The sequence below is a fragment of the Pan troglodytes genome, chromosome 4 (genome assembly GCF_028858775.2).
Source record: "Pan troglodytes isolate AG18354 chromosome 4, NHGRI_mPanTro3-v2.0_pri, whole genome shotgun sequence".
Lineage (NCBI taxonomy): Eukaryota > Metazoa > Chordata > Mammalia > Primates > Hominidae > Pan > Pan troglodytes.
Window position 1 is genome coordinate 39,624,354 of NC_072402.2, and position 22,449 is coordinate 39,646,802.

General features: G+C 44.0%; 1 protein-coding gene across 3 annotated transcripts in view; it reads right to left on the reverse strand.

Moving 5' to 3' along the window:
* The window catches only part of IQGAP2 (IQ motif containing GTPase activating protein 2), a 304,162-nt gene extending 288,691 nt beyond the window's left edge, over positions 1-15,471 (reverse strand). The window contains exon 1 of one of the 3 annotated variants that reach the window (XM_001146396.6): positions 15,047-15,471. In XM_001146396.6, coding sequence (XP_001146396.1) covers positions 15,047-15,092 — 46 coding nt within the window. In that variant the 5' untranslated portion in view covers positions 15,093-15,471. Of the gene's footprint in view, positions 1-14,106; positions 14,209-15,046 lie in introns of those variants that run through there. The other 2 variants (XM_009448991.4, XM_063811148.1) reach the window with 2 other exon arrangements.
* Between the last annotated feature and the right edge of the window lie 6,978 nt (positions 15,472-22,449).

Genomic DNA, 22,449 nt, shown 5'->3' on the forward strand with positions numbered 1-22,449 from the left:
CAATTTAGAGATTTTTTTTTTTTTTTTTTTTTTGAGATGGAGTCTCACTCTGTGACCCAGGCTAGAGTACAGCTAATTTTTAAAGATTTTTTGTAGAAACAGAGTCTCCTGACATTGCCCAGGCTGGCCTCAAACTCCATGGCTCAAGCAATCCTCCCGTCTCTGCCTCCCAAAGTACTGGGATTATAAGCGTGAGCCACCGGGTCCAGCCTCAATTCAGAGAGTCTTACTATTAACTTCTGTTTTCAAAATTCACACTTCGTAGTAAAAGAAATGCTAAGATGGACAAGGAAGAATCTGGCTAAAAATCATATATTAGGATTCAAAAAAGTTACATCTCAAAGATAGTGCTACCAAAATGCAAAATGTTGCCTTTCAAGTTGAAGGAGAAAGGAAAATCTTTTTTTTTTTTTTTTTTTGAGATGGAGTCTCTCTCTGTCACCCAGGCTGGGATGCAATGGCGCAATCTCAGCTCACTGCAACCTCCGCCTCTCACGTTCAAGCGATTCTCTTGCCTCAGCCTCCTGAGTAGCTGGGATTACAGGCGCCCACCACCATGCCCGGCTAATTTTTTTATTTTTAGTAGAGACAGGGTTTCACCATGTTGGTCAGGCTGGTCTTGAACTCCTGACCTCATGATCTGCCTGCCTCGGCCTCCCAAAGTGCTGGGATTACAGGTGTGAGCCACCGCGCCCAGCCAGGAAAATCTCATTTCAAACACCATTTCAAAAAAAAGCACATATCAGCCAGGCACAATGGCTCATGCCTGTAATCCCAGCACTTTAGGAGGCTGAGGGAGGCGGATCACTTGAGCTCAGGAGTTCAAGACCAGCCTGGGCAACATGGCGAAACCCCATCTCCTACTAAAAATACAAAAATTAGCTGGGCATAGTGGCATACACCTGTAATCCCAGCTATTTGGAAGACTAAAGTGGGAGAATGGCCCAAGCCCAGGAGGCGGAGGTTGCAGTGAGCCAAGATCGCACCACTGAACTCCAGCCTGTGACACAGCCAGACCCTGTCTCAAAAAATAAATAAATAGGCCAGGCGCGGAGGCTTATACCTGTAATCCCAGCACTTTGGGAGGCCAAGGTGGGTGGATCACTTGAGGTAAGGAGTTCGAGATCTGACTGGCCAACATGGTGAAACCTTGTCTCTACTAAAAATATAAAACTCAGCATGGTAGCAGACGCCTGTAACCTCGGCTACTCAGGAGGCTGAGGCAGGAGAATCACTTGAACCCGGGAGGCGGAGATTGCAGTAAGCAGAGATCCCGCCACTGCACTCCAGCCTGGGTGACAGAGCAAGACTTCATCTCAAAAATAATTAATTTATTTATTTTAAAACATATGTCACAAAGCTAAGGTAGCATTGCCTTTGAGGTAATGATTAAATGATAAACCCGTTTCAACACTAATAAGTCTTCACCAAAGAATTATTCAAATAAGTGGTAAATCCCTCCCCGCTGTAGACACACACACACACTTGAACAATTTTCAGAGCAATCTCCCATACCTCACCCTCTTTTGAGACAGGGTAAACATAAACCCACTTTTCAAATGTAGAAAGAAGCTCAGACCAGCCTGGGCAACATGGCAAGACTGTTTCTACAAAAAAAATTTTTTTAAATTAGCTGGGCATAGCGGTGCATGCCTATGGTCCCATCTACTCAGAAGGCTGAGGTAGGAGGATCACTTGAGCCCAGGAGCTGGAGGCTGCAGTGAGCTGTGATGATGTCACCGCACTCCAGCCTGGGTGATAGAGTAAGATCCCTGTCTCCAAAAATAAAGAAGAGCTCAGGCCGGGTGTGTTGGCTCACACCTGTAATCCCAGCACTTTGGGAAGCCGAGGTGGGCGGATCACGAGGTCAGGAGTTTGAGACCAGCCTGGCCAATATGATGAAACCCTGTCCCTACTAGTAATACAAAAATTAGCCACGCGTGGTGGCATGCGCCTCTAGTCCCAGCTACTTGGGAGGCTGAGGCAGAAGAATCGCTTGAACACGGGAGGCGGAGGCTGCAGTGAGCCAAGATCGCGCCACTGCACACTCCAGCCTGGGTGACAGAGTGAGACTCCGTCTCAAAAAAAAAAAAAAAAAAAAAGCTCGAAGAACTTATACCCAATATCACACAGTAAGTGGCACCTCAGTCTAAGTCCTCAGATGCTAGATGCAGGTCTTGCTATCACAGTGCTTCTCGTCTCTCATTGGTCTAAGGTCACGGTACTTCCATGGCTACCTCCACTTTACAGCATAATGCTGGGGCCAGTGGCAGCTTCCAAGATGCTAAACAAGACTAATCTATCTTGTTTTGCCTGTACACTGCTCACAAATGTTTTCCTTCCAATTTGAGTGACGAAAGCAGCAAATGCATTCTCCAGCTGAGAGACACTCCAAAGCTTCCTATTATTTTATACAGGCTGTGATCACATTTGACCCCTGAAGGCATTTGGTCATAAACCCTATGTAAATTCCACCTTATACATGGCATCTAGCACCTCCTGTTGAATGAAGGAATGGTCATGAGTAGTTCACCTCTTCACAGGCTCTTCAGAGTTCACTTTGTGAGTCAAGAGAACACTCCACTTTTGTGTCACAACCTTTATTTCCCCCATGGACACTAGTTGATTCATTACTACCTTTTACAGATCTGCTTCCTACACACTTTCTTTTCACATTTTTTTTTTTTTTTGAGACAGTTACCCTCTGTTGCCCAGGCTGGAGTGCAGTGGCATGATCTCAGCTCACTGCAACCTCCACCTCCTGGGTTCAAGGGATTCTCTTGCCTAAGCCTCCGGAGTAGCTGGGATTACAGGCACATGCCACCATACCCAGCTAATATTTTTTGTATTTTTAATAGAGACAGGGTTTCACTACATTGGCCAGGTTGGTCTTGAACTCCTGGCCTCCAGTGATCTGCCTGCCTCAGCCTCCCAAAGTGGTGGGATTACAGGTGGGAGCCACTGTGCCTGGCCCCTTTCACAAATTATTAACTACAACAGTTTAACAGCTATAGGGTCCTGGGCCTCTTAACATTTCTGTCCCTCATTCTCTATGCATGTACACACATACACACTTGGAAAATTAGATAGCCACTGAATCCTTCCAATAATAACTGATCTATCTTTCAGACTAATTTTCATAAGGCAAAGTTTGTAGCCAAAGAGAACTTTGTATCTTGAGCAGCAAAGGGTAACTTACAATTTTTCTAACTCAACTGTTATAGTCTAACTATAAAAACATGTATAGCTGAAAATTTGAGGAAGAAGAAAAAATATTAATCACAAAATATCTCATTACCTACACAGAATCACTGCTGCCATGTTGACCTATGTACCAGACAGTGGGGATACAGCATTGACCAAAAGATACAGTCCTGATTCCTCATGGATTTTACTGCTGTTCTATTTTGTCCACATTATTCTCAAAACATATTTTTCCAAAACACACATTTGCTTTATTTTTTCAAAGGGTAATACAGCATATGGTGAAAACTATTTCAAATCGCATTCCCACTCCTGCCCCCAGTCCCTCTTCCCAAAGGCAACTTCTAAAAAGATATTATAACCTTCTAGATTATTTGCATAACCTTCTAGAAATATTCACATGTCCACAGGATGAGGATGTCCCTCCCTGTTTGGTTTGTCTTATTTGTCCTGCTTATCAGAGAAAGGTACACATTTTCAGAGATATCAAAGCTACAATACAGAAGCACATTATAAGCTCCATTTCTTTCTCAGAGTTCCCCTAATCTAATGTGAAAAGTTACAGGCAGAGTCCAGTGAAGAGGAATAAGCAAGCACAATCCTCCAACCTGTTAACCAATTCAAACTAATAGCAAAGATTAGACTGGAGAACTGAGGAAGGAAGCTTTTGAGACTATCACCAGAATCAGTGCCAAAGCAGGGAAGGGCCTCACGTGACCCTGGTTCTCACGGAGGAAAAAATTATCTTTATATATTCATTTTTTATTTTGTTTTTGTAGAAACAGGGTCTTGCTACGTTGCCCAGATGGTCTTGAACTCCTGGCCTTAAGCAATCCTCCTGCCTTAGCCTCCCAAAGTGCTGGGATTACAGGCTGGAGCCACCATGTCCGGCCTTATATATTCTTTACAAATAAATGTATCTTTGTTTCTTTTTGGAAAATAAAACTCATTAGTAGAGAACAGAATGAGAGCAAAAGCATGTTTGTATTAGCTCTATAACTACCATTTCTTGGACAAACTTCCTAAGAGTTCAACATGCAGCGAGGCTCTGGTGGGCTGCCTTACTAGATCTTACCTGAGGAAGCACAGTTTAGGGGGCAGGTGAATGGGGAGTCATATTTCATGAGGCTAACTATGTGACTATCTTACCAGGCCCCTCATCCCACCCTGAGAAGCCTGCTTCGTGTAGGACTGGGGCAAAAAAACAGAAAAGTGACAATCTCAAGGATCAAGACTGGCTGATTACAATGGTCCCCTTTTGGGGAGGTGAGGAATAATAGAGGGGTTACTAGCAAACATCTTCTATGAAAAGTACTAGAATTTTTTTAAAAAGTGGGCACGTGAGTTGCGGCCCAGGTTTTCGATTCCTAATGGCTCCAACATTCCAGTTAGTCCTCTCAGCTGAGCTTCACTGAGCTTATGAACACAAAACTTCATTAACTTTGTAGAGGTGGTGAGGCCTGAGGGACGTTAGGTGAACCCAGTGTACCAAGTGTACTTCCTCTTCCTCACCTCCCTTCTAAACTCCCACAGGACTGGGTTCACCACAAGGTTGGCTGACCCTGGTAGCTAAGTCAAACTCTACATTCTGAAGCAAGCATAAAGATTCAAACACATTTCAAGTAGCTCCTTCCCATCTAGATAGCATTATAAACCCTCAGGCTTTTAGACAAGCAACAGCAGCAGCAACGACCAACTTCAACTTGGAAGCCTAAATGAAATAAGAGAATGCTTGGTAACTTCAGAATGACACTTCCAAGATCCCCTGCAAGATGGCAAAATATACAACACAGAAGTCCAAATGTTCTCCCCACCTCGGCTATATCTGGAAACAATAGAACATATTAGTTTTTTAAGTATACAGACACAAGGATTAATTTGGTCCCCACCCAAATTGATAGACTGAAGTATTTCCATATAGATAACTTAAGAATTTTCCCATTCTGAAGAGAAAATAGGGCTAGAGTTGGGCGTGGTGGCCCACGCCTGTTATCCCAGCACTTTCAGAGGCCGAGACGGATGGATCACTTGAGGTCAGGAGTTCAAGAGCAGCCTGACTAATACAGTGAAACCCCATCTCTACTAAAAATACAAAAAATAGCCTGGTGTGATGGCATGTGCTTGTAGTCTCAGCTACTCGGGAGGCTGAGACAGGAGAACTGCTTGAACCTGGGAGGTGGAGGTTGCAGTGAGCCAAGATCGTGCCACTGCACTCCAGCCTAGGCGACGCAGTGAGACTCCATCGCAAAAAAAAAAAAAAAAAAAAAAGAGAAAAGAAAAGAAAAGAAAAAAGAAAATAGGGCTAGGATTTTAAATCCACATTCTGTTAAAGTGAAAAAGAACAGGCAAGGAGGTAGACAAGGATACAGGTAAAGAAGGATACAGGTAAAGAAGGATACAGACCAAGGGGCAGCAGTAATGAGGGGGGTTCTGCCATCACCATCCCTGCCCTTTAGGTGTTGACTCCATGGGAGCACACTTTGAGCATGTACATTTCCATCTATTAAATCATTTAATCCTTTGATGATGCATTTTCCACCTACATTTTACAGATGAGGAAACTGAGGCACAGAGAAATTAAAACAACCTGCCCAGGTTCCACAGGGGATGGAAGCAAATCTAAACTCAACATTTAATGTTTGCATGGCATCTGAAAGCTGCCAAGATGATCTTTAATTAGACAGACAATAAATTCCTCATTTAGACAAACAATACAGTATAGACATGTTATGCAAACCTGTCATAACAGCAAATATTTACTGAGTATCTTCTAACTGCCAGGATACCAAGCTGCTGGCTAGATACTGAATCTAAGCATAAGTATGTGAAATATATGTTGCTTCAATTATATGCAAATCAAGTCTACTTATTTGGAGACAACTATAGGATATGCATTAACATTACTTAAGATTGAATTCATATTGCCAGTAAAATAAGAGAACTGAGACAAAATTATCAGGAGCTATGCCAGGCATGGTGGTACACACCTGTAGTCCCAGCTACACAGGAGGCTAAGGTGGGAGGATCTCTTGGGCCCAAGAGTTCAAGTCCAGCTTGAGCAACATAGTGAGATCCTATCTCTTAATAAAAATTATCAAGAAATAAACCACCCTAATTTTTAAAAAAATTAAAATGTCTTCCTTCAGAGATTTAGTAGTAATAGAGAAAGAACAACCAATTAGAAATCTTCTTTTTGGGAGATCCCAAGCAATAAACAATAAAAATGTCCTCCTATCTTTTATCAACAGTAAAATAAACAGATTGGTAGTTTCCCTGCAATTTGGGAATGACCTGGGTGCACTTATGTCTATCAAATAATATCTCTGCTAACATATTCAACAGTTCTAAAAATTGTGAATGAATAAACGAATAAATGAATAACACTGTAAGGTGTCCTGGAGAGAAAAAAAATGGAGGAGGAGGACATCTATCAATTCTTACTGTCCAGCCCCCCACGTGCCACCCCCAGGGATTAGAAGCTCAGAATTTCCAGGCTTAGAGTTCCCTTTCTTACACAAAAAGGTTCCCCGTTCACTCAGCCTTCCCAATGGCTCCTATAAGCCTCACTTCCAGCTGAAATCCCTGGGAAGCTAACCTTGCTTTATCTCTAGTCAGTGGAGATTTTAAACTTTTCCATTTGTTTTAGTCTGTTTTGTGCTGCTATAACAGAATACCCGAGACTGGGTCATTTATGATGAACAGAAATTTGTTTCCGCACAGTTCTGGAGGCTAGGATGTCCAAGGTTGAGGGGCCTGCAATTGGTGAGGGCCTTCTTACTGCACCGTAACATGGCAAAAGGCATCGCATGGGTGAAAGAGAGAGAAAAGGAGGCTGAACTCATCCTTTTACCAAACTCACTCTCACAATAACATTAACCCATTCACGAGGGCAGAACTCTGGTGGCCTAATCACCACTCATTAGGCTCCACCTCCCAACACTACTGCATGGGGGACTACGTTCCAACACATGAACTTTGGGGAATACATTCAAACTACAGCACCTTCCAAATCACATTTGTTTCCCAGAAGAAAGAAAAGCAAACTTAAAGTCATAGCAAAATTAATTCTATAAAATAAACATGAACCTGTAAAGTAATCAAGGCCTGGTTAGCATGTGGTTTACAAATCAAACATTCAAGAGATACTGTAAATAAAGCTTTCCATAACATACCCATGTGTTTTCACTTACTTGACAAAAACCTGCAAGCACTGTGAAGAGTAACTGTATATCAGAAATGCCTCTTTACCTTTCTGATGCTCTAGCGCATCAGAATCACCTGGAGGGCCTGTTAAAACTCAGACTGCAGACCCCGTCGCAGGCTTTCTGATTTGGCAGGTCTGAGTGGGGCCTGGGCATCTGCCTTTCCAACAAGCTCTCAGGAGATGCTCCGCTGCTGTTGCTGCTGCTGCTGCTCCAGAGACTGCTCTTTGAAAACCACTGCATATACTAAATAAACAGCTGTAAGCTCCTCTTAGGCACCTTGGCAAGAAGAAGTCATACATAATACACGATTATAAAATTAAAGGAAGGTCCAATTAGAGCTTAGTAAAATCCCACAAAAAGTCTAAATGAAAGTTCCTCAGGCAATTGCCAATGAATTGGAAACACAGTCTAAGTCATTCTTCAATAAAACTGGGATGCTGGACATTGCAGGACCATAAATCAGTAAAATCTGAAAGGTAAACATTGCCACAATTAATGGAGAGAATGAAGAAAAATGAGGTGAGAGAAACCCTACCCCCTAGAGAATTCAGTTGTCAAGATCCTTGTCCTGCTCTAAATACAACTCATTTTCTTACCTGTTCTCATTGAATTCACCTATCCTCGGCAAAACCCTCTGGCAAAGCTGTTCATCCAAAAGACAGCCAAACCCAGAAGCACAGTGAAGAGGCCGCTAAGCAGCCAGCAGAGAGGGCACCAAATGCTCACATCGCTGTCTTGCCACACCTGCCTCCCCTGTCACTCACTTCACTGGGCCACTCACCCATGTCTCTAATGAAAAGTTTGGGGTGTTTCTTTTTTTAAACCATCTCAAAGAACAAGAAGATACATCAGTAAGGGGTTGCATCAGGTGACTCTCCTCAGGACAGCTCCAATTGTCCTTTATTGCCTATATAAATAGAAGATTCCACAGTACAAATATACTAGCACGCCTTTCAGGTTTTCCTCTGACCTTCCTCAAGGTCATTTCAAATTCACAACTTTCATGAAGCCCTCCCATTGCCCCCATCCAAATCCATCCTTCTCATATCTTCTCTTCCACAGAACTTGGAAGGGCACTAAAAGTATAAGCATTTTTACTTGTCACCCAGATTCTCTGGTAAGCTATCAGCAGCTAAGCGGTGTTTCATTCATCACAATACTTTGCTAGTATTAGGTGCTCAATTAATTGAAACCATTACAACTTGTTTAGCACTATGTGCCAGGAACCACATCAGCCACCTCTATAGATATATCATTTCCACACACCTCTCAAGGTACAGGAGAAAACCCCAAGGCTACTGAGGCAGGCAATGGAAGTCAGAATTCAAACCCACATCTATTCAACTCCAAAGCTTCTGCCATTTTATCAGCACCACACTGCATCTCAAGAGAGAAAAATAAAATAGAACAGTAAGGTGACAAAGTATCAGCTCGCAGGTCAGCTTCACTACTACAAGTTTCTATTTCATTTCTCAACAATCCCAGACTTTAAGGTATGGGCAGTGTATGTAATAAAGCATGTTTTACAAATTATCCTATTAGCAATCACTGGGGCACGTCACTATATTATTATGGAAAAGCCTTTCACTTCAGCACCTCACAGTAAGAGATGGGATGTTTCTAAGTATACACAAAATCTTTTGATGAAGCTTGGATGTATTCTATGAAAAGCCCATGTAAGGCTGGGCATGGTGGCTCATGCCTGTAATACCAGCAATTTGGGAGGCTGAGGAAGGCAGATCATTTGAGCTCAGGAGTTCGAGACCAGCCTGGCCGACATGATGAAACCCCATCTCTACCAAAAATACAAAAATTAGCCGGGCATGGTGGTACATGACTATAATCCCAGCTACTCAGGAGGGTGAGGCATGAGAATTGCTTGAACCCGGGAAGCAGAGGTTGCAGTGAGCTGAGATCATGCCACTGCACTCTAGCCTGGGTGACAGAGCAAGACTCTGTCTCAAAAAAAAAAAAAAAAAAAAGCCCATGTATTCTATGCTGTTTCTTGGGAGGAAAAAATTCAGCAGCAAAATAAACTTTATGCATCTATTTATAAATGAGCACACTATCCAATGGCCACAGGTTTTTTTGTGTTGTTGTTTTTTGTTTGTTTGTTTTAGAGATGGGGTCTCACTGAGCGTGGTGGCTCACACCTATAATCCTAGCACTTTGGGAGGCTGAGCCGGGCGGATCACTTGAGGTAGGAAGTTCGAGACCAGCCTGACCACACGGGGAAACCCCACCTCTACTAAAACATACAAAAATTAGCTGGGTGTGGTGGTGCATTCCTGTAGTCCCAGCTACTTGGGAGGCTGAGATGGGAGAATCACTTGAACCCAGGAGGCAGAGGTTGCAGTGAGCCCAGATCTCACCACTGTACTTCAGCCTGGGTGACATAGTGGAACTCCATCTCAAAATAAAGAAATAAATAAATAAATAAGAGAGATTGGGTTGGGTGGGGGGCAGGCAGATCTTACTATGTTGCCCAGGCTGGAGAGCTGTGGCTATTCATAGTTGTAATCATTGCACACTACAGCCTGGAAATCTTGATCCTCCTGCCTCAGCCTCCCAAGTAGCTGTAACTACAGGTGTATACCACCACATCCAGCATAAATAGCTAGAGGTTTCTACATCTTGAGAGAATCATGACAAACTACTTAAAGACACAGAAGGGGTGAACATTTATGATTCAGGGGCAGCAAAGTTGCAACAGTCAATGAGGAAAGGCTCCAGGATCTGACAGTGCTGCTTTCAAGTTCCCCTGCCACCAGCTAGCAGGGTGGCCTTGACACACAGTACTAGGGGTTTCAGCTTCTTTGTGAAATGGAAAACCACTGGCCCTCTCAAAGGCCATAATGAGCCGATGATAACAGTAACACATGAAAAGCACCTAGCCCTTGGTATGTTCACAAACCTTTGTTCCATATCCCATATTAAACTGCCTGCCCTGTAGGACTTACCTGACCCTATCAAATCAGATGTTGAGTAGCCTTTGTTTCTCTTTTGGTTACCATCAAGACATGGTAAGCATTAGATCTGTTTGTATACTAGGTTTTGTTTTTTTTGAGACAGAGTCTCGCTCTTTCGCCCAGGCTGGAGCGCAGTGGCGTGATCTCGGCTTATTGCAACCTCTGCCTCCCGGGTTCAAGCGATTCCCCTGCTTGGGATTCCCCTATTTGGGATTCTCCTGCCTCAGCCTCCCAAGTAGCTGGGATTACAGGCATGCACTACCACACCAGGCTAATTTTTGTATTTTTAGTAGAGACAAGGTTTCACTATGCTGGCTAGGCTAGTCTCAAACTCGTGACCTCATGTGATCCACCCGCCTTGGCTTCCCAAAGTCCTGGGATTACAGGTGTGAGCCACCATGCCCAGCCTTTTAAATAGAAGGGGCTGTTAAAAAGCTTGTGTAGTAAGAGGGTAGATGGCGATAGTAAGTCATTGGTTCCCTAGAGAAAAAGGAGTTAACACCCCAAATAACACTAAATTCTAAAACAAACTCGGTATTACAAGCTTAAACTCTCCCAAACAAGTCATTCTGGCTAACAGCATGTGTAATTAAAGTTAAAACCATACTAAAATAACACTTTAGCTGTTGACCTTAAAGATCCTTTTGAAAAGCTCAACCAAAACACCAGCATATGAGGGAGCAGCTTGACTTTTTGTCTACTGAAGACAGTATCTCAAGATAAGGCTGCGTATACCTTTCTATGGTTCAAATGAAAGCACTGATAGGATGTTACAGCTGAGCTATGCTAAATACCGACTTATTCAATCACCTTTTACACAACTGCGTTTAACTACTTCAGAACTTAAATTTCATCTCAGATTGGTCATCGTAGATGGATAAGAGTTTAGTTGCACTGACCACCCCAAAACTCCAGTTTCCAGGTAACTAACTTAGTAACTTCACTATTCAGATAAGAGCAGAGAGTAGTACCCAAAAGCTCACAGTATCAGGCCAGGTGTGGTGACTCACACCTGTAATCCCAGCACTTTGGGAGGCTGAGGAGGGAGGACTGCTTGAGCTCAGCCTGGGCAACATGGTGAAAACCCATCTCTACAAAAAAATACAAAAATTAGCTAGGTGTGGTGATGTGTGCCTGTGGTACCAGCTACTCAGGAGGGTGAGGTGGGAGGACAGCTTGAGGCTGGGAGGTTTGAGGCTGCAGTGAGCCATGATTGCACCACTGCACTCCAGCCTGGGTGAGAGAGCAAGATACTGCCTAAAAAAAAAATAATAATAATGCTCAACCAGAATCTTTCTCAACTTCCCCTTCCCCGCCCCCACAACATGCTGGACTTAGGTTGCACTTTTTAAAAGAAGCAAACAGTGAAACATTGATCCCCAATTTTTGTACAATGTATCTCATGAAAGGAAGGCTCTGAATCTTGTAAAGTGTAGAAAACCACAGTTCTTGCCTATGCAATCATTGGAGACCCACTGTAGTCACTTAAGTGTTGATTGGGTTATCAGTGGTAAGTGAAGTCATCTGCCTAGTCACAAACCCCTCTTTTGCTCTTGCTGGTGTTTTTAACTCTCACGTAACTGGAACAAAACTTACGACAGATCATGGCAGCAATGTGTTTTCAGAATTAATTTGGCAGATACATCATAATCCATTACAACAACACAAGTTATTCACAAATCACACCTAAGCGTAAGTGTCATCTTAATTTGGTTGAGTATAGAAAAATACTATACATACAATATATAGTACATACTATGTCTATGTCTGCATTAGTTTAAACAGCTACCTACTATCACTTCCTTCTTCCACCTCTTCCCTTCAGAATTGTGTTACTGAATTGTTTCAGCTTTGTTTGTAGTATTAACATTATACAAAAATAGCTTCACAGATTGCAGGAAGATGTGGCCAATAACAGTGGAAATTAAATAGAAAATAGTCTATTTAATTTCAATCCAGTGCTCCTGTGTGCAAATCAGGGCGACTTCAGCAATCTTGCATCTGTCAGAAACCTGAGAAGAGTCAGAGGCCTCATGGAGAACTCATTGAGAAATCCCTCAAGTACAATTTATTATGTGGCCTTTTACAGACATTCAGCCTGGTACAGAGGAGAAAGACCATAGCAGCCCTGAGCTGAGTTAGTTACTTTGTGTAAGAACTACTGAATTAAATGAGGAGTCAAGTGGGTAGGAGAGAGAGCAGAACAGAAGCTCAGACCCAAAATAAACAATAGACAACTTAATTCAAACTACCAAAAAGTTGTGTTTAAAGCCCAGTCTCAAACATCTTATACTCAGAACGTTCAGCACTAGAACTGAAATTACAATGTATTGCTGCTTTATTTTTAAATGCTAGGGGTAACACCTGTTTCTTATAATTTGAGGTTTTACTGAACCTGTATTTACCAAACCAATAAACAAGAAAAAGCACAGCCCTAGAACACAACAGAGCAAGGACAATCCTGTGTTATCCTTCCCTAGCCTTCCCATGAAGAGCTCACAGCACGATTTTCAGTCTCATGTTGATAGGAGGCTCAGAAAGCCAACAACAACCAGAAATTACACTAACACACCAAATAGCCCTCTTCTGCATGAATAGGTAATGTTAGGTAATGCCTATTAACGCCAAAATCTATTCTGCTAGATATCATGTTCTGAATACACTGAAAATACACCATTCATAAACCAAAATTATAAAAGCGTTCATTTTAATGAGATAACTGTCATATTAAAGCCTTAATATTTCAGGGTGACAAGAAAGTCTGGAAACATAGGCAAATATTTTCCATTTTGACAGTGTTAAGTGACCAACTTGAATGCCAGCACTTGAGTGGAGGGAAAGTAACCGGGACTGATTCCAACAAGATGGCACACCACCCCCTTACACCACATTGGTGAAGAAAGCCGGATGAAGATTTCCAAAGAAAGCGGCCCTGTGGAGTGGGCTTCAGGCTTGCCAGATCTGGACTCCCTTGATAGCTTCTTCTGGAGTGCACTTAAAACACAGATTTATTCCGAGAAAATCAAGCAGCATCACAGATGTACATGCAGGGACTGACAGAAATGCTGCATTCATGTACCACATTCACGGAAATTTTGCACTATTTATTGCTCATGAGGGCCGACATCAATCATGTGATAGCAAGAAATCATTTGTTCATGTAGATTCACCTAGTTTGCAGAAGTTTGTGGTTATCTTATCATTTGACACAGTGAAGCCACCATATATTCTGAGAGCTGGTCACATTAAAGTACTTCCACCAACCTGAGGTTGGCACTGCAAACACTCAATAAGCACAGCATTCCTCCTTGAACCCAACGGGCTCTGCTGTATCTGTGGTTTACCAAAAGGCAAAAAGCTGGGTCCCACCTGAGGTTGGCACTGCAAACACTGAATGAGCACAGCGTTCCCTCTTGAACCCAAGAGGCTCTGCTGTCTGTGTGGTTTACCAAAAGGCAAAAAGCTGGGTCTCAGTCAACTGCTGAATGCATTAGAGTACAGAGGCTGTAGTCCTCAGGCCTCCCCCTCACTGCAAGGGTAACACAGGAAAGATAACCTCCCATCTTTGACACGCCAGCGGGGAGGAGGGGAAAGAACCTACACAAGTTGAGGAGCCCTTTTTCGGTTAAGCAAGTCAGTGGCCTTACGCACCATCCAAAACCACACACACACACACACAAACAAAACACCCTGCTGAAGGTATCACCACCTTAACCCAAACCTGGTACCTCTGCCACCAAGGCCAGCCTGGGCAAAGATTAACCTGTGGTCTTCGGCCTTGGGTTCACTGACAGGGCCACCTTGGAGAGACAGCAGGCCAACTTTCTGTTTGTTTTAAAGGAAATGCTTCCTGGCACATGTTTAGGACTCTGAACTCTGCACATGAAGCCACGTGGTTGGTGTTAATCTGGCTCCATCCACTCACGATCGGCCAAAGCAACCTATTTCCGAGGGCAGCCCCTGGCTGGGTAATCGACACCATCTCGTTCAAGTCACGCGGGCTCCCGCCGGATTCCCCGGAGTCTAGTGCCGCGTCCTCTCCACACAGCAATCCTCCCGCGCGAGGGGAGCGGGGAGGAAAGGGGTTGGGGGGTTTCAGAGGGGAGGGACTTACACCTGTGAGGCCAATGGCTCTAGCGGCTCAGGTGAAGTTCGAGGGCGCGGGACAGGAGGAGACTCCCGCCCTTCCAGTCAAGCCGGCTTTGCACTAGCAGAGTGCGCCGGCGCCCTACTTGCGGTGCCCACCTGTAGCCACAGCAAACAAACTTTCCTCCCCTTCTGAGTTGGAAGAATCCGGTGCCTTACGCCACCCCCTGGCCCAAGCCGGCGGCGACCCGGAGCTCCGCGGACTCCTCACCTGATACCCCTAAAATCCCAACCTGGTCTGTCCCAGAGCGCAATCCCCGCACTGCCCGCGCACCCCGTTTGGGTATGCGGAGTGGAGGGTCTGGGTTGCCAGCTGGATATTAGGAATTGGGGGGCGGGGGGAGCGGGGGGACGCGATTCACTGCCCTTTGCAACTCCAGCTCCCAACTTTGCCAGCCGCGCAGTTGCTGCCTTCCAATTTCCTCTGCGCCGCGCAACCGGCTCCCTCGGCTTCTCCAACGCCGTCCTCGGGGAGGGAGCTCCCCAAGGCCAGCAGGAACCCCGCGCGCCCGGCGCACTTACAGCCATAGCGGGGTCTCTGCAGCGACGGCAGCTCTTCGTGTGGCATCCTGCGCGTCTCCGGGGGCCCGCCCGGGGCGCGCCCCCCGCGGCTACCCTCGCTGGCCAGGCTCGCGGGCTCTGCGCCCCGCCGGCGCGCTCGGATCCCGCCTCTCGCCGATTTCCCCTGGCCGCCGGAAGATCTGCGACCCACTCCCTCGGTGCTCTCTCGCCAGAGCCAGCCACGGCCGCCGCGCGCTGACACTGAAGTAAAAGTGAACTCTCCTCCCTCGCTCCCTGGCCGGTCGCCGCCGCCTCCCGCAGCAGGTTTCCTTTCTCCTCCAGCCAGGCCCTGTTATTCACCGCGGTGGGAGCGCGCGCCGAGACGCAGCGACCCCTACCGCGTGTCGGGCGCAGCGCCCAGGCCGCGTGGACCCGCCCCTTCTCCCCCGGGGGAGAGGGAAGGGGCGGAGAGGGACGCTGGGCCGGGACCCCCTGCAGCTGGGGCCCCCGCACAGCTGGTGGCCTGGGGGTGGCGGCCACCCCGCCTTATTTCTCGGTTCTGGAGAGTTTCGAGGGTGGAAGTGAACCAACGCGGAGAAGTGCAAGAAAAACCGCAGAAGTCACAGGCAGCCCTTCGTGTCCGGGGTGTTGCTCAGTTACTGAGGGACAAACAGCGCGGTTCCTTTTCCTCTGGGGAGATTTCACGTTGACTTTTGTTCTTCTTCTTCGTCTTTTTGGTTTTTTTTTGTTTGTTTTTTTTTTGCTTCGAAAGTTGCTTCTGTCACTTTTTGTCTACAAAATAACAGGGTTCCCCTTATGACAAGAAACTGAGTGTGTGTGTGCTGGAGGAACAAGATAACCCAAGGCAACCACTCAAAACACAACTGCGAGTCATCCCCCTCCCTCCGATCACCTTGTGCCCGCCCCCGCCCCAATGTGCAGAGCCTTCTCTCAAGCCCAGCTGGGGTCGCAAGCCACAGAAACCTTTTCCGGCTAAGCTTTTAAGGAAATTAAACTGCATGTGGCTGTTTTGAAATCGGGGTTTTCATGCGGTCGCCAGGAGCTATTTTTCTCTTTGTGTCTCAGCGTGATAAAATCTGGAGGGAATGCGGGACGCTTCTGTACCTGTGCCCTCACCTGTTTGACAATTGTGGAATGTGTGGGTGACCCGATAACAGGAAAAACAAACTGAGGGAGGGCGATAAGAAATTATTTAGAGCCGGGCGCGGCAGCTCACGCCTGTAATCCCAGCACTTTGTGAAGCCGAGGCACAAGGATCCCTTGAGCCCAAGAGTTGCAGACCAGCCTGGGCAACATAGCGAGACCCCGTCTCTCCAAAAAATAAAAAAATAATATTAGCCGTATTAGCCGGGCGTGGTGGTTGCGCCTGCAGTCCCAAGCTACTCAGGAAGCTGAGGTGGGAGGATTGCTTGAGCCCGGGAGGACAAGGCTGCTGTGGGTTGTGATTGCACCAGTGCACTCCAGCCTGGGTGAGAGTGCAAGACCCTTGGAGGCGGGGTGGGGGGGGGGGGGAAGGAAATTATTTCGCTGAGGAAATGGTGGCATAGTGACACTAATCATTTTTTATTATGCAAGGATACAGAGGATGAGCAGCTGTTTTCCATTTCATATAGGAGACGCAGTCCTTCTCAAACTTGTTGAAACTCAGATTCTTGGGCCCCACCCTCAGAATTTCCGACTCAATGGGTCTGGGCTGGGGCTCATGAATTTGCATTTCTAATTTCTAGCATACTGCCAGGTGATACTGACACTGCAGAGCGTGCTTAGGGTGGCTCTGTGAGTGGTAGATGCTCACAGGGACGTAAACTGTACACAGGGAACTCTCAATTCAGACGGGATAGCAAAATATTTTTTTTTTCCCTGATGGCATTAGATTCTCACCTGTTTGGAATGGGATGAATGGAGTTTTCCTTTCTTAAAAAGCAGATGCCTCTCAGTCTAAGAACAATTCAGAGGCGAAATGGCCACATTTGAGGCACGGCACCCTGTCAATTGATATTCACCCAAAGGAGAAATGTGGAAAGGGATTTTCGTGCATGTCAGGAGATGCTGAATTAAATGATGTCTAAAGTTCATTCCATTTCTGATGTTGCATTTGTCAAGTGTTAACAATTAAGTATTGACACATAACAATTTTCGTATGAGTGTATGACTTAGAGCCCAAATAAATGAGTAGTCTATATATTTAGAGGTGGGCGAAAAAATCACTCTGAACTAAAATGGTCCAGGAAGGTGACAGGGTTTGAAAGTGTGGCTTGAAGTGGAAGTGTGGTAAAAGCTGGATGGAGAGCATCCAAGGGAAAGAAACAATGAGGTGGAGCACAAGGTTGGGTTGGAGCTGGATTGGTTGGACTGGATTGGAGCTATGAAGTTGTCATCAGGTTGTGGAGGGCCCTGAGTGTCTGGCTAAGAGGACTGGAGATTATCGTAGAAACATTCAAGAGATCTTAAAGGTTTTGAGTATGGAAGCTGCAGAATGCAAGGGAGTTTAGGGAAGGAGAATATTGGAGCAGGTCATAGGATAGGTTGGGATGGGACAACTTGGAGATGTTGACGCCCCGTGGAAGGTGTTTGGACAGAGATTGAAGAGAGAGGTAAGAAGAGCCTCAATGAGGCTGATATCAGTAAGGGAGATGAAGGGGGTGTTTTAATATACTCAAGTTGGTGCCATCAACATGTATAGATATTACACACACTAACAAGTAGATTAAGTAAAGTAAATATCTGTTAATCGTAGAAAGTGAAGGTTAAAGCATAAATAGGTGATTGGGAGGGCAGTAGTTCTAAGTTCATGTTCTAGCTGGTCAGCTCTTTGAAGAATCTGAGGTGGCTTCAAGGCCCTGTCGTGGGTCATGTTTTTATGAAGAACTTAAAACACTAAGGCGAAATTGGAAAGGCAAATGCTCTTGTTATTTTGCAAGTGCTAGCATTAATCATGGGCATTTTGGTCTGCACTCATTGGGTAACAATACTGTCTCACAGGCCACTTCACCTCAGCATCTCAGAAAAGAAATTTGTCTGCAGAATGCTGGACTATTTTCTCTTAGGATTTGATACTGGAGAATATTCAAATAGGTACAAGGCAATGTGTCAGCTTACTTTGCCATCTGATTGTGCTTGCAATAATATTAGAAACAAAAATGAAGGCCATCTAGTGAAAAAAAGTTTTCAAGAAAGCAAGGTTTTTTGTTTAATGTAAAACAAAAAACAACACTAATAAACTACTAGACATGCTGAAACAATTTTTAAGCAATATTATTTTAAAAAATTTTGTTTTTAAGGCCCATCTGTTTTCTTTTGACAAGTTGAAATAAAGGTGTTTGGGAAAATGCAATTTTTAAAATAACAGATTATATCAAGAGCATCGAAAGGGAAAAAAAGTATGTCTCAGGAAAAATCTTAGCACACTTTAATATTATATTTGCCTTTGAGATGACTTGGTTATTTTCCAATAATATCACATTATTGATCAATTTTACATGCATACCCAAAATAGTGACTGTCGCCAGAAATGAGGAATGAGGAAATCATAGGAAAGAAATTATTCAAGCCTTTTTCAAAGTACTGGGAGCACTTGGGCTATTAAAATTTTCTAACTTGCTCCCATTTCCAGAAAAAGAGAGATACTGAAAATAAATAGAAAGTATGCTTTACTGCAAAGGAGATTCCTATGTCTAAAAAGAAAACTGTTACAGTCCAACTTCAAATTTACAAAAAAATTAAAAAGAATCAGAAATGAATGAAACAATCAGTGTTTGCATTTTTAGTAGGGATGGGGTTTCACCATGTTGGCCAGGCTGGTCTCGAACTCCTGACCTCAAGTAATCCACCTGTGTCTGTCTCCCAAAGTACTGGGATTACAGGCATGAGCCACCATGCCAGGCAGAATTTGAGCTTCTTGACAACTGGAACTTGGTCTAATTCATCATTGCTATGTGTCCAGGATGTGTAGCAATGCCTGGCATGTAGTAGCTGCTCAATTATTTTGTTGCAATCATGAATTTACTATGATAAATTATATGCACCAGTCACTATACTAGAAATAGTTGTTACTTTCATTCTGGTAACAACTCTGGGAAGAAGATAGAGATATCCTTATTTAACAGTAAAGCAACAGACTCATAGAGACTGGTAGTATATGGCAGAGCTGGGTTTATCTGAGTCCACACAGTTTCCCCAACAGAAACTGATAAATTGAACTACAGTTTTCAACATTTTTGCCTTTTACCAAATACATGTTGTCTTTTCCTAGGTGAACACTAAAGGACGTACTACAAATGACCCCAAGTTACCATCATCTATTTGCCAAAATAGACCCTGGGGTCCATTTTGTATCCAGGCAATAGTTCTGATTATAGTTTTATTGCTAATCCCTTGTAGTTCTTTATTGGTCTTTATGCATGAATGAGACAAAATCTGAATGGTGCTTACTAAAGGGCTCTCTGCCATATACCTGTAAAGTTGTTCTGAATCAATGTTTTAAAATCATTTATGCTTTCCCATTGACCATACTCCAAGTATACTTTATTTTAATCTTGGATTGATCTATCTTTGGCAGTAGCTCATTGTCCTAGCTTTAATCTTCCCTGCCTGACTCATTCCCTTCTAGAAGATTCTGTATTAATTGATTGATGACAAACTTCTAAATGACCTACAAGAGCTTGGATATTTTGAATAAAGCTTCACGATTTATCAGGGAATGAAAATGAAAGCACCCATTAGGTGCCAAAAATGTTTAACAGGTGTGGGGAATCGGGAACTCTCATGCAGTGTTAAGGGGGACGTAACTTTGAGCAACCATTTCGAGGAATAAGTTGGTCATCTCTAGTTAAAGTAAAGATGTACATTTCATGAAACCTGGCAACTTCACATCTATTAAGGTGCTCTAGTGAAGCCCCCACATACAGGAGGACATGTACAAGGATGTTCACTCCAGAGAAAAACGAAACAACTTAAATGGCCTGTTGTGGCAGGATGGATGGACAGATGTCGTGGTATAGAAAAATAAGAGAAGGTCAGGCATGGTGGCTCATGCCTGCAATTCCAGCACTTTGGGAGGCTGAGGCGGGTGGATCACTTGAGGTCAGGAGTTCAAGATCCTCCCTGACTAATATGGTGAAACCCCACCTCTACTAAAAATATAAAACTTAGCCGAGCATAGTGGCAGGCACCTGTAATTCCAGCTACTTGGGAGGCTGAGGCAGGAGGATCACTTGAACCTGGGAAGTGGAGGTTGCAGTGAGCCGAGGTCACACCACTGCACTCCAGCCTCAGTGATAGAGTGAGACTCCATCTCAAAAAAATAAAATAAAATAAAGATAGAGAATGATAAATACAATGTTATACCGTATATGTACAATTATAAACACATGAAATAATAGCACATAATATATGTTGGGTTAGGTGCATATAGTAAAAGTATAAAAAACATGTACAGGAAGAACATACCAATTTCAGAATAGAAATAATCTCTGAGAAATTAGGGAAGAAAATGGAAGCCAAAGATGTAGACAAGGAACATCAAATATATCTAACATTTAATTTCCTTTTTAAAAGCCTGAGGAAATATGACATTTGTTATATTCAGGGAGTATGTACATAAGTATTTGATGTTTTATCCTCTATGTCTTTCTTTTGTTTGTGATGCTTTTCAAAACTTTTTTTTTTTTAAGGAACAAGTATTCTGTTAATATATTCAAAATAAAAGTAATGTCTTAGTTTGTTGGTTTACCACTTTTTAAAGTTCAGATTTGTTAAGTTTTCTCAATAGAGGCAAATCTATAGATTTTGAAATCTATTATTTCAAAACAAGGCCACAGTGAGATGTTGGTGGTGGCAATATGAATATGCAAACATGTATGTCTTTCTAGGAAGGTGCTCATGATTTATTGAAAGAGTTGTAGCTTCTACCCTAAAACTCAGCTGCTTCCTAGGGGGCTGCTAAGAACCACCTGCTGATGACCAGGATCTCGATTTTGGGATTGGTTAGGGACTCCTAATCCTCCTGTTCACACTTACCAAGGAATAGCTCTTCATGGATGAATGAATGAAGAGTTGACCATATGTCTGGCCTATTGTTGAAGCAGAAATTGCCACGCTATCATAAAGTACTACTTATGCATTTTGGTGGATCCTCCTTCATTATAAAGTCTGGGCCAGGCATGGTGGCTCACACCTGTAATCCCAGACTTTGGGAGGCCAAGGTGGAAGATCACTTGAGGCCTGGAATTTGGGACCAGCCTGGACAACATAGCAAGACCCCATTCTGTAAAGGAAAAAAGGAAAAAAAATATAAAAATAGAATCAAGTTTTTCTGTTTGTTTTGTTTTGTTTTGCTACCCAGCTCCTAATGCTCAGTTACTGTTTGTTAAGAGTTAACTTCACATCTGGATCTGGTCAGCCCCTGGCCAAGTGCAAAAGCCAGTAGTGAACCAAACAGTATCACGGCAAGGGAGGCAGACATCACCAAAGACTGCATTTTGTCAGACCATAAATAAAACTGCCACCCCAAACTCCACAGACGAAACCAGAATTGTTCAATTCCACCTTGCTCTTCATCTACTAAAACACATCTTTCCTCTGATTTCCATACCCTGTTAATATACACATTTTCAGTCACTTAGTTTCAAAACCTCAATCATTTTGCATTCCTTTGGAATCATTCCTTAGCATCCAGTCAGTCCCTCAGCCTTGGTGATTTTTTTGTTCCTATCACTCTCCTTGGCTGATGTCTCTTCTTTCTTCTTGGCGCCCATCATCACCCACCACTACTCTGATTCAAGCTCTCACACCATCTTACACCTGGACTGCTGCAAGGGTGATTTCTGTGCTGTTTCTTTCCTTCTTGCAATTTAGTTTGCTTGCTTCCTCCTCTGAATTCCTCTATCAAATACCATACAGTGTTATTGTGAGAAAAAAAAAAATAGCTCATAGCAGTCTGAATTCTGTGAGGTATGCGAGCCCAGAGAGACATGAGTATGGGACTTCATGCCCCCTTCCATGCCTGGGGGCAATTGTTTAAAGTCATTTTAAAGGCTGGGCGTGGTGGCTCACGCCTGTAATCCCAGCACTTTGGGTGGCCAAGGCCGGTGGATTGCCTGAGGTCAGGAGTTCAAGATCAGCCTGGCCAACATGGCAAAACCCCGTCTCTATTAAAAATACAAAAATTAGCTGGGTGTGGTGGTGGGTGCCTGTAATCCCAGCTACTCAGGAGGCTGAGGCAGGAGAATCGCTTGAACCAGGGAGCCGGAGGTTGCGGTGAGCCGAGATCGCACCATTGCACTCCAGCCTGGGCAAGAAGAGTAAAACTCCGTCTCTAAATAAATAAATAGTCATTTTATTCCTGACAGCTGCTTCACCCATTATCTTCACGTTCCTGAAATTTGTGATACAAAGAGCAACGT